Source organism: Solanum verrucosum, unplaced genomic scaffold (assembly GCF_900185275.1).
Source record: "Solanum verrucosum unplaced genomic scaffold, falcon-dt-bn FXZP01000103.1, whole genome shotgun sequence".
In the NCBI taxonomy this organism is placed as follows: Eukaryota; Viridiplantae; Streptophyta; class Magnoliopsida; order Solanales; family Solanaceae; genus Solanum; species Solanum verrucosum.
The window spans coordinates 6,404,814-6,417,713 of NW_026020048.1; the positions used below are offsets into that span (position 1 = coordinate 6,404,814).

The window sequence follows — 12,900 nt, forward strand, 5'->3', positions numbered from 1 at the left end:
TTAAAATATTTAAAAGTTATATAATAAAATAGGTTGACTCTCAGAATTCTATCAGACTCACATATTTTGGGACAGAAAAATAACACATATCATTTTAATATTACCAAAAAAGTATTATAATAATAATAATAATTAACAACTTAAAATATCTGAAAGACATTTTAAAAAGGTTAATTTTGTAATTTTATCCATATCACATAAATTAGGACAAAGTGACCAGTAATGTACATTATTTCAAAGTTACATAAAAATATTATAAATCACAATAGTTAATAACTTCAAACATTTTTTAAAAAAATATGAAAATTTGGATGACTCTCCAAATTTCATTTGTGTCACATAAATTGAGACAACAAAAATAACATATATTAGATCCATTTTAATTTATTTGTCTTGTTTTTTTTTATATTTAAAAATTGCATAAAAATACTATAAATCATGATAATTGACAACATAAAATATGTTTTGAAAAAAATACAAAAAATTTCACTGATTCTTGAAGTGAATCTATCGTAAAAATACTATAAATCATGATGATTGACAACATAAAATAGTTCAAAAATGTTGCATGTGGTAGTCTTATTATGCCTTAAATAGCGTCAAAGAAAGTACATGTTTGTGATAAAAAAACTTATTCTTTTATCCACGCAAACAATCGCTTCAAAAACTCGGTTATTAGCCCCAAAACATACAATTTATATTATTGGGCCCGTGCATAGCACGATATATATATCTCACAAATGGAAAAGTCCCAATCAAGGAAGCAACATATATTATTTACAAATGACTTAAAAAACATTAAAAATTACAATAATTACCAATTTAAAATATTTAAAAGTTATATAATAATATAGGTTGACTCTCAGAATTTTATCAGGCTCACATATATTAGGACAGAAAAAATAACACATATCATTTTAATATTACCAAAAAAGTATTATAAATAATAATAATTAACAACTTAAAATATCTTAAAGACATTTAAAAGGGTTAATTTTGTAATTTTATCCATATCACATAAATTATGACAAAGTGACCAGTAATGTACATTATTTCAAAGTTACATAAAAATATTATAAATCACATTAATTAATAACTTCAAACATTTAAAAAAAATATATGAAAATTTGGATGACCTCCAAATTTCATTTGTGTCACATAAATTGAGACAACAAAAATAACATATATTGGGTCCATTTTAATTTATTTGTCTTATTTTTATTTTATTTTTTATATTTAAAAATTGCGTAAAAATACTATAAATCATGATAATTGACAACATAAAATATGTTTTGAAAAAAAATACAAAAAATTCCACTGATTCTTGAAGTGAATCTATCGTAAAAATACTATAAATCATAATAATTGACAACATAAAATATTTCAAAAATGTTGTATGTGGTAATCTTATTATGCCTTAAATAGCGTCAAAGAAAGTACATGCTTTTGATAAAAAAACTTATTCTTTTATCCACGCAAACAATCGCTTCAAAAACTCGGTTATTAGCCCCAAAATATACCATTTATATTATTAGGCCCGAGCATAGCACGGGCAACATTATCTAGTAATAATATAAAGGTGAGTATCAGAACTTTGTCTTAAAAAAATATTAAGTTAGACACTATTTTATAACTTCTTTTGAGTTCTTTTAACATAAAATATAAATTAAAAAATATTTAAAAACTCAAGAAAAGAAGAAAAAGGAAAACTATGATTTTTGTTTAAAGAGATATTTTTTATTCTTTTTTATATATATTTTATAGGTCAAGAGAGAAAAATTAAGAAAAAAAGAGAAATTTGGAGAATAATAATAATAATAATTTAATAGTTATGATAATAAGAATGAGAGATAAATAAAATTTTATTTAGAAAATCTTAGAAATAGAAGGTGGGTTGATGATTTTTTTTTTTAATAGTAACAATGAGAAGAAATAAAAAAATATAACAGGTTGCAGTAATATCACGAAAAAAGAAAAATAAAATATTTGAGATTTATTTTTATTCAAATTTTATAAATTAAAGAAAAAAAACTTATTAAGGAAAAAGATAATTTTGTGAATAAGAATAATTAATTATGGTAATAAACTAGAGAGATAAATAAAAAAATTATTTTAAGAATTATAAAAATAGAAGATAGAAAATGTAATAAATTGTAGTAGCAATGATGAGGAGAGATGAAAAATAAGATATTTTAAATATATATTTTCTTAAATTAAGACATCAATCTTCAGTTATAACTTTAAAATAATGGTATCAACATATAATTATTCTTTCATGTTCATGCCGTTGGTGTCTTCATGTGGATGAGTGCTTGAAGTTAAATTACATCCAGGGATATCATTGAAAATCTTAGTAGTATTTTTAATTAAATCTATAAAAATCTTTTAAATTTCAAGATTTATGTAGAGTCATATCATGATCTAATATGTGTGGATTACTTTATATACAATAACACCATATTAAGCAATTTTTGTCCACCTTTCCCTTTATTTATATAACAAATCAGTAACACAAGCAAGTGCGTACCTCATATTTTACCCTCTGACAAAGACTCTCAAGCTCTCTCACGATACTCTCTACAATTTTACCCGAATTAATAAAAAAAATACAAATTCAACCTTTCCGCCTATTATTTCTCAAAATGTCTTGCACTTATTTTTATATCAAGATTTAACAATTTCATAAATAATCTCATTATTTAAAAGAATAAATGAAGATCACAACCAATGAAAAAAGTTGTAAAATACACTTATTTTTTAATTTGAAAATATTCACGTTGATCTACATGATCAATGTGAAAACTTATCTATATATATTCCTCTACACCTTTTTATTTACTATATCTCCATAATAAATTCATACCATATATTTCATAATAAATAAATAAAAACAATACGAATTCCCAACTTTCCTCCAATTATTTACAAAATTTTCACACTTACCTTTACACAAACATTTAACAAATTCAAATAATTAATTCATACAATTAAATGGTAGCACAACCAATAAATCAAAAAAGTGGTATAAATACCACAAACAAAATAATAAAGATCCACACACACCATTTATCTTCATAGTCACCATCGGCTCATAGTGGTTAATTGAGGTTAGTTTTTCAATATCCAATATTATTATATGGAACTTACCATTTATTGCAATACTCTATCTTTAGTTTGATTTTGACAAATACTTATACAGAAGTACTACAATGGATAAAAAAATATAAGAATCGGCCCCAAATAATTAGTTCAGAGAATTGTCAAGGTAAAATATTAATGATAATATTCATGACTATATTAAATTGTTCTTCTAAATATTTATTTTTGAATACAGATACAATTGAACAATCAAGCAAATCGGTTAAAGTGATGCGTGAAAATATTATGCAAGAGCGAAGTGCAAATTTCAGAAAGGAACAAGAGCAATTGAAAAAAAATAAAAAAAAAAATATATATATATATAGAGGAATTTCACAAGATCAAACAAACAAAGAATGACATGATGTCTTTCATGTATTGGTTTCTATGTAATAGGGAGCTGAAATAAATTATGATTAGAGAATATATTCTCTAAACATCAATCTAATAAAGAATGTTGGGCCGTTGTTGATGTATTTATATATTTTAGCAATGAAAATAAAGTATTTTTTTAATAGAATATATATTCGGACTAATTCATTAAGAATGTATTATTCACATTAAATAGATACTAAATTTGATAAGTTTCATTATGTATCATCATTTCAAATGAAAAGATAATGATATGCTCAAATAATATAATGATATAATTAATTCAAAATAAAAATATCCTAACACATATTTATTAATCTTCGCGTGAAGCGCGGACATGTTCCATAGTTTAATTAGAAGTTCAATTACTCTTATAATAATACTTTGTTACTGGTAAAGACTAGAAAAACCTCAGTTATGAAAAAATAACATATAAATATTCAATGCTAAGTTATTATATCTTCAAATTAAATAAGGATATAATAATTTGATAATGTACACAATGGAAATATTATTAAGTATGTCTGATTTCTTTCCATTTAATGTGTGTGAATTTGAATTATACAAATATCAATTCATAAAGTATATATATTTTTTTTTTACGGCTGGATTAGTTAAAATTACTATAAAATGTTAATACCATTGAAACATGTTTATTCAAGTGAAGGAGATAATATCTCATATGGTCACTTAACTATGAATTTTTAAAACAAAAAATTACTCAGTTTTGATTTTTAACTCAAAGATCACTTAACTATGAAATATTTTCACAAAAAGTCACTCAATTTTAAGTTTATCTCAAAAATCACTCAACTAGGGTTTTTCTCACAAAAAATCACTCACAACTATAAGTGTTTTATTTATAAGAACATAGATGTGCAATAACAACATAGTTAGTCTAATTTCACACATAAATTTTATTATTACCTTTTATAGGATAAAAAATAATATTTTCAATAGACTTTCAGTTCAAAAAATATTAAAACACAAATACATTAGGAAAAAGAAAATATTGTAATGGTTTTGATTTCTTGAAACGATACATTCAATATGGATCAAATTTAAAAGGATTAAAAGACACTTAAAATGGAGCATCGAGAATATATCTTTACCTTAAAAGACTATAAGATTTTAAGAAATTTCCTCAATTAAACTAATAAATACTACTACTAATTTAAATAATACTACAAAGGAAAAGAAAATTAAAAAAAAAGCAAAAAGATCATTAAATATGAGAGATTTAAATTCGACCAAACAACTAATATCTTCTTACCGGTTGTAGTATTAATTACAATTATGATAGTTTTAAATTTGAGCAAGCAAGTTAGTTTAAAGCATTCAATATTACTTCTTTTCTTTCTTGAATATAAGTGGGGCTAATAATTGCTGGAGAGGCCCATCACCTATCAGAGTTTAAGAAGAATTGTCCACGTCGGATTTGATCTTGCTATTAATACTTTTACCCCTTCTCTGCCAAACCGTGTCTAGTTCTTTTTGTTCGTGAATATTTATACTTCGCAAACTTGGCTAGCGTTTGATCATAGATTTTTAAATATTCTTGGCAAATATTATTTGGGTGAAATTTTAGCATGTGTTTGACCATAGTATTTGAGAAACATATTTCACCTTTTTAGAAAAATATAATTTATATCCATAAATTTTAAAAACTATCAAAACTAATCATAAGTTTGTATTACAAATCAATTGAATCTTCGTTGCAACAAATAACAAGTAGTGTCCATGACACTAGAGCAGTGTGGTAGTTTGGAGTGAGTGCAACAAACATCATTCCATATATCGTGAAATAGACAAAGCACATGACTTTGTTACCCTGAGCCGATTGTTCATTATTTTCATCCACAACCATATCATCACTTTCATATTCATTGAATATTTCATCACTACTCTGGTGTCGCGTAAAAAATTATGTAATACAACACAAACAACTACTATAGAGGGTGTTTTTGTAAAAGATAAAAGTTTGGTGTAAAATTTCAATTTTTAAAAGATCCCAAATAATGAGATTTGACCCAAATACTAGAAAAATCTAGTATTTGGAAATTTGGGATATTTGCCAAATAATAGTAAATTGTATGGACAAACACTATTTGCCAAATTTTCCCCCAAATATTACCTGGGAAATCTATGGCCAAACGGGTCCTTAAAAATTGCTACTTCCGTTTCATATCTTTTATTTTATGACTATGTAAATCTATTTTTCTACCTGAAATGTTTAAAACTACAAAATTAAAGAATATTTTAAAATAACAAGATTCAATTTATTTATTTTACTTTTTTAAACTTGGTGTAAAAATTAAAACTAGTCAAATAAATTAAAATAGAGGGAGTATAATTTTTAGAAGGGTCTTCTAGTCCGAGGCGAATTCAGGTAAAATAGCACTCTAGTAGGATTCAAACTCAGGTCTCACGAGTGGATCTTCTAGCTTGTACAAGTAGCACAATGACACTCCTATGTTTTTCATGGGTGCACTGTTTGTTATATCTTAATTTATGTCAGTTTCTCAAAATATATATATATTATCTTTTCCAAATTTACCGGATGCACATGCACCCCAACCTAGAGGGGTGGGTCCGCCTCTCCTTCTAGTAATATATATTATACTTTGTTAGAAGTATAATTTCCTCATTTGATAAGATAGTAAAACCTAGAAGAATTTTAATAATTTTTAGAAGTTATAAAATTTTCATGTTTACATTTTTGAGATCAAAATTATATGTCAAATAAATATTTAAACAAATGAAATTAATAATTTCAAAATCATGTCTTAACGGCACTTATCTTTCTGGTTCCGCATCTTATTAATTGAAAATATACTACTTTGTTGTAATTATTCACAATAGTATAGTTTTGGTTCATAATTTTTTGAAAATTTGTCGTATATAGTATTTATATTTATTCACTGGCATCATACATCATCTTAAAGCAGAATTGAATTATTACCCAAATGAGTTGAAATCAAGGCCCGAGCAATCGCCACGTGAATTATGTTGGGAAACGCAACATTTAATGCTTGCAAGATAGGAGTATTTGTTAGCAACAGCAAAAGCAAGATTTAGTGGGAGAAAGGAACAGAGCATGTGGAAGAGTGTGTAATAGGGCCTAGTATTTGAGTTTGATTTGGGGGAAGAAGATTGTTATTGGAGTAGTAAAATTGAAGCCATGAATGGAGTTGAGGAGGATGTGTTAGGTGAACTGACAACAACATTCAGGAGTGGAAGAACCAGAAGTGTTGCATGGAGGAAAGCACAGCTTCAAGCAATTCTCAAACTCCTTGATGAAAATGAAGAGGAGATCTTTGAAGCACTTAAACAGGATCTCGGAAAGCACCCCGTTGAATCTTATCGTGATGAAGTGAGTACCTAATTTCACCATTTTTGGTTTTTAAACTGAGTTATGCATCTGGTGCTTTAGTTTCGTACACTGTTAATTTTCATACTAGTTATAAAGCAAATTTCTGCTTCAGTAATATACGTAGCACTGTTTATCAAAATTGAAAGTTGTATTCGTTGGATGTGATGTGTGGATGCTTTAAAAACCTACAATTACGAAGAACAGGGCACTAGCAGCTTCAATAGAAAGCTAATCGTGAAAAAAGGTGGAAAAAAGTAGAGAGTAAATGCTGGATAGATCTTATTGATGATCGTTTGTAAGCTTCCAAACAAGTTGAGCATAGAGGCGTTGATAAAAGTGGTAGCAACAGCTGAGCTAAGACCAAAAGTGTAAGTGAGCGATAGAGTGTAGCTGGGTAAGAATCTGAGGATCCCCTTTTATTAGAGGACCCGGAGGGTCCAATAGCTAGGGATTGAAAACGATCCCTGATCAGTAGGAAACGGCCTCTTGTTTTGTGGGAGATGGTTGCAAGAATTTACTGCTGCAATGATCAACCTATCACGTCAGCGAAATGGCATATACACTTGAAATTCATATTTGATCAAAACGAATTAAACAACAAAAAATGGTGTATTTAGTGATCCAATGCATGACCAAGGGATTGGTTTTTCACTCATTTCAGGTTGGTGTGGTGAGGAAATCAGCTACCAATGCTTTGCGCTGTGTTGAGAAGTGGATGGCCCCTCAAAAGGTTTGTAATTCTTACTCCTCCCCCCTTCCCCTTGAGAAATAAATAAAATCATCCTCAACTGTTCGAGCATTCTTTGCAAATATCTTCGTTGAAATTAGTTATCAAAAGAACATCTTTGTGGAATTATCCTTAACGAAGTAACACATTCTGAATGTTGGCTGTAACAGATCCTCTCTTTTCTTTCTTGAATAAGTATGTTAACTATGGTAGAAATAAGTATATTCATTTTTACAACTGCCCTTGTTAAGAATTAAGATTACTATGTATCGTCTTACTGGTGAATTGTCCAAGTTTTGCTGTCCAGAACAGTCTTACAGATACAAGCAGGCCAGTAAAACTTTGACAAGGTTGAAATAGACTTAGAATGGAACAGATTAAAATTGTTCTGTTCTGTTACTAATATGTTAAGTAGTAGCAACAGGAGCTGCATCACATCCTACAAAAAAGTGTTACAACAAATAGTACATAAAACAATCTGCAGTTCAAATGAATTGTTCAGTAGCAATCAATCCAGAAGTAACAATGAAGTAAACCTTGTGATACTATGACCTTATTGAGACATCAAAGTGCTCTTTACTCTTTGTGTGTGAAAGCTGGTAAATATCTCTTTATGTTTACTTGCTTCTTGGTCATCTAACCAGCAAGTGAAAGTTAAAATTGTTCTTTTATTCATGTTGCTCAGTCATTTGACAGCTATTTTGTGTTTATCTATAACTTATAAACCAAGGTGTTGAGCAGCCACTAATGATGCAATATGAGCAGGCCTCAATACCATTAGTTCTCTTTCCTGCAAGAGGAGCAGTAGTATCAGAGCCACTGGGAGTAGTGCTAATATTTGTGTCCTGGAATTTCCCCATCTGTGAGTAAAATCTTCTTGACTAATACTGCAACTGTCCCATCTCTTCTTTTCTAGTTGCGGAGAAATGTTGACCATCCTAGAATCAAACTAATTCCTTGAACAAAATGACCATCAGGAGCCAAACTAATGTGGATTTTACGTTCTTAGCTGGTTGTCCACAATTGTTGCTTTGTGTTTATTAGTCTGTTATTTCATCTGCAGCCCTAACTTTAGACCCAGCGATTGGAGCAATTTCAGCTGGTAACACAATTGTCCTCAAACCTTCAGAGCTAGCACCAAAATGCTCCTCCGTTCTGGCCAATACAATACCTCGTTACTTGGATCCAGAAGCTATTAAAGTTGTTGAAGGTGGACAAGATGTATCAGAACAACTACTGCAGCTAAAATGGGATAAGATATTTTTTACAGGTATAACCTAGCCATTTTGTTTCCTATGATCTTTCTCATGTTTGGGAGGAGCATTTTAATTTGCAGAAGGGCATTCAGCAATAAGAATAATTAAGGAATGACCTAGAAGAAAGAGTTGTTAGTTATGTTTGTCATCAAAAAAAAAAAAGAGTTGTTAGTTATGAGCAGCCACTTGTGTTGATGATGTAATTCTGGCTTCCTGTTTTGCAGGTAGTCCACGAGTTGGCCGCCTCATAATGTCAGCAGCTGCGAAGCACTTAACACCTGTGACTCTAGAGCTTGGTGGAAAATGTCCTACCATCTTGGACACGCTATCTAGTTCCTATGATTTACAGGTTCCCAATGGTTAAATATCCTCTTAATGTAATAATTATTACTTCACGTTTCATCTAAAAAGAAAGTTAAGCTATAAACTGTAAGGGCTAAAACATCTCCCATACGGGACAACTTTATTTGTGGCAAATGAAAGGAAATCGACATATAGCTCGAGTACAATTGGATATTTTTGTCATAGTATATTTCACCAAAAAATTCGGGTCGCATTATGATGAGGAGTAGAGTATATAATTTGTTCAAGGCCGTATTCACATTTTGCTCACAGTACGATGTTGGTTTTAAGGTGGCTGTCAAGAGGATAGCGGGGGGCAAGTGGGGACCATGCAATGGACAAGCATGCATAGGAATCGATTATGTGCTCGTGGAAACACAATTTGCTCCGGTTCTGGTATTAATGGCAGCATGAGCTGTTATATTTATCTTTTCCCTCTTTCTTTCTCAGTAAAAGTTTAATTCTATTTGTCTTTTTGAGGCAGATAGTGTAGCCACCTATTTATGCTGTAGTTTCTGGTATTTCAGATTGAACTATTGGAGAAAATCATCAAGACATTTTATGGTGAAAACTTGAAAACTTTGGGAAATCTTGCCAGAATAGTGAACAAGCACCACTTTGATAGAGTACACAATCTTCTGAAAGATCCAAAAGTTGCAGCATCTGTTGTTTATGGAGGCTCAGTAGATGAGGAAAATATGTAACCCCAGTATCCTATATCCTATTCTACTATTGCTTACATACCCTGTTCCTCATTCTATTTGATGTATCTTTTAGGGTCATTGAACCAACAATCTTGTTGAATCCTCCACTTGATGCTGATATCATGACCGAAGAAATATTTGGCCCATTGCTTCCAATCATCACAGTAAGAGCAAACTGATTTTCAAGAAAATTCGTTGCTATGTTTTACTTGAGAAACGTTGATCTATGCTTCCAATTGGAGTAAAAGGACTTCACTCTCGATTCACTTCATCAGAGAATCTCTTTCAAGAAAATGTCTGACAAGAAAGTGGTTCTTTTAACAGCTAAACAATATTGAAGAAAGCATTCAGTTCATAAACTCAAGGCCAAAACCTCTTGCAATATATGCATTTACCAAGAATGATTCGTTAAAGGAGAAAATCTTGCAGGAAACATCTTCCGGAAGTCTGACTTTTAATGATGCTATGATTCAGGTATGATGATCCACCTCCTCTTTCAACTGTATCCTCATTCCCTCAGCTAAATATAAGCAGAAAAAAAGGGAGATGTTTAATTTACTTGTCATAATATTGCAATTTCAGTTTATATGTGATACATTACCATTTGGAGGCGTTGGTCAGAGTGGCTATGGACGTTACCATGGGAAGTTCTCTTTTGACACATTCAGTCATGAAAAAGCAGTTCTACATAGGAGCTTATTAATAGAGTTGGAATCAAGGTATCCTCCATGGAATAATTTCAAGTTGGAGTTTGTCAGATTGGCTTATGACTATGACTATCTTGGGCTTATACTGCTCTTGCTGGGGTTGAGAGGAATATTCAGAACAAACAGAAGGCAGTAGAAGATGAACTCTTCTCACTCAAATAAGGTTAATCCATCATACAAAAGTGTCTTACCAATTATTAAGACAACTCAATGTTGTCACTGTTTGCTCAGTGTGAATCCAAAAACTATTTGAGAATTATTATTTATATCCAGAAATCAATTGAAGTAGTCTTCTTTGTTTCTATATTATAAATAAAATAAATGAATATACATGAAAATGATCGTTCTACAGAATTGGGGAACTTGTAAATTGTTGACCTTTTTTTGTTCTCGACTTAGACGAACTACTAGTTGTTGTTAAGTTACTTACTAGAATTGCAGTTCTCTTTCTGATGTGATTCGTCACACCTGTTGAAGAAGAAACACGACTGCTGCCAGGAATTTGGAATTAGGATTTTGTTCATTTTAATAGAAGCATAGTGCATAGACGACAAAGTTATAAAGTATAAAGCTGCCAGTAGAATGAAAGGAACGATGTATTTTATTGATTGTAACTAAGTATATATAGATTCTGTACAACTTCTACTGCAAAGAGATAAACTAAGAAAAAGGTAAGACTTATCTATAACCTATATACAAGGAGGAAGTTACAACAGAGTCCTAAAGAGAAGACACTACTAAATCTGATCCGTTATTACGCCCCCGCAAGTTGGTGGTGTCAACAACACCCAACTTGGAAAATTGCTGAACAAAAGAAGCTTTGGGAAGAGGTTTTGTGAGTATGTCAGCCACTTGATCAGCTGAGTGAAGGTGGTGAACTTCAATATCCTTGTTCTGAACTTGTTCACGAACAAAGTGAAAATCAATGGCGACATGCTTCATCCTACTATGAAAGACCGGATTGGAACAAATGTAAGTGGTGCTGATGTTGTCACAGAAAACCTGTGGAACTCCCTTAAGTGAAAGCCGAAGTTCATGAAGAAGATTTGTGATCCAGTTGGTTTCTGCAACAGCAACAGCCACACTCTATACTCAGCTTCTGTAGAGGACCGAGATACGGAGCGTTGTTTCTTGGAGGCCCAGGAAATTGGTGTGTTGCCCAGGAAAGTGATATAGCCTGAGGTAGAAGTGCGATCATTTGGATCACCAGCCCAATCTGAATCTGAATAAACAACCAAACGAGAATATGGATCTTTGGCAATCTGTATGCCATATTGGCAGGTATGACGAAGATAACGGAGTAATCGCTTGACTGCTTTCCAGTGAGAGTGGCGTGGATTGTGCATAAATTGAGAGAGTTTGCTAACTGTGAAGGCAATATCAGGACGTGTAAAGGATAAGTAGTGCAACTTTCCAATTATCCGCCTATAAAGAGTACCATCAGCTGGAGGATCATTCACTGAAGCTGTCAAAATGGTAGTTGAGGTCATAGGTGTAGGAGTTCCTATACTGTCTAGCATGCCAACATCCTCTAAAATATCCATAATATACTTGTGCTGGGACAAAAAAAGACCAGCAGTAGAAGAGATAACCTTAACACCCAAAAAATAATGGAGCTGTCCAAGGTCTTTCAAGGAGAAACGAGTGGAAAGACTTATATGACGAACCCCACGAATCTGATTTCCAGTGATGATTATATCATTCACATAGATAAGAACATAAAGAGTGAATCCAAAATTATGCAAAATAAATAAAGAAGAATCAGATTAGGACTTGACAAACCCAACAGTTAGCAAATAACTTTTGAGCTCATTGTACCAAGCTCGGGGGGCTTGTTTCAAGCCACAGATTGCTTTATTCAACTTACAGACATGTGTGGAGAGACTTTGATCTTCAAATCCCGGTGGCTGCCTTATATAAACTTCTTCCTCAAGGCTTCCTTGTAAGAATGCATTATTGACATTAATCTGATGGATTGGCCAGTTGTATTGCGTTGCAATGGTAAGCACCAACCGAATAGTAACTGGTTTGACTACCGGGCTGAATGTGGAATGGAAGTCTAAGCCTGGACGCTGGGTAAATCCCTTTGCAACAAGACGAGCTTTATACCTGTCAATGGAACCATCAAATTTATGTTTTATACGAAACAACCATTTGCACTCAACCACATTCATCGAAGGAGTAACTGGAACCAAATCCCATGTCCGATTCCTAACAAGTGCATCAAATTCAGCATGCATCGCTTCTCTCCAGTGAGGGTGAGGACATGCTTGTTTGTATG

At 31.3% G+C, this 12,900-nt stretch overlaps 1 protein-coding gene across 1 annotated transcript; it reads left to right on the forward strand.

Moving 5' to 3' along the window:
- The first annotated feature begins 6,618 nt into the window (after positions 1-6,618).
- Positions 6,619-10,770, forward strand: LOC125822497 (aldehyde dehydrogenase family 3 member F1). Its single transcript, XM_049501899.1, has 10 exons — positions 6,619-6,883; positions 7,545-7,613; positions 8,376-8,472; positions 8,674-8,880; positions 9,091-9,215; positions 9,500-9,604; positions 9,736-9,908; positions 9,986-10,076; positions 10,237-10,386; positions 10,495-10,770. The coding sequence occupies exons 1-10, from the start codon at positions 6,692-6,694 to the stop codon at positions 10,753-10,755; spliced, it is 1,470 nt and encodes a 489-aa protein (XP_049357856.1). The 5' UTR covers positions 6,619-6,691; the 3' UTR covers positions 10,756-10,770.
- The last annotated feature ends 2,130 nt before the right edge of the window (positions 10,771-12,900 follow it).

Excerpts from the sequence above, each read along its gene's own strand:
- LOC125822497 (XM_049501899.1), top strand. The coding sequence starts at position 6,692 with ATGAATGGAGTTGAGGAGGATGTGTTAGGTGAACTGACAACAACATTC. Across the intron at positions 9,605-9,735 it reads CACAATTTGCTCCGGTTCTG|ATTGAACTATTGGAGAAAAT; the intron begins GTATTAATGGCA and ends CTGGTATTTCAG. Across the intron at positions 10,387-10,494 it reads TTAATGATGCTATGATTCAG|TTTATATGTGATACATTACC; the intron begins GTATGATGATCC and ends TTGCAATTTCAG.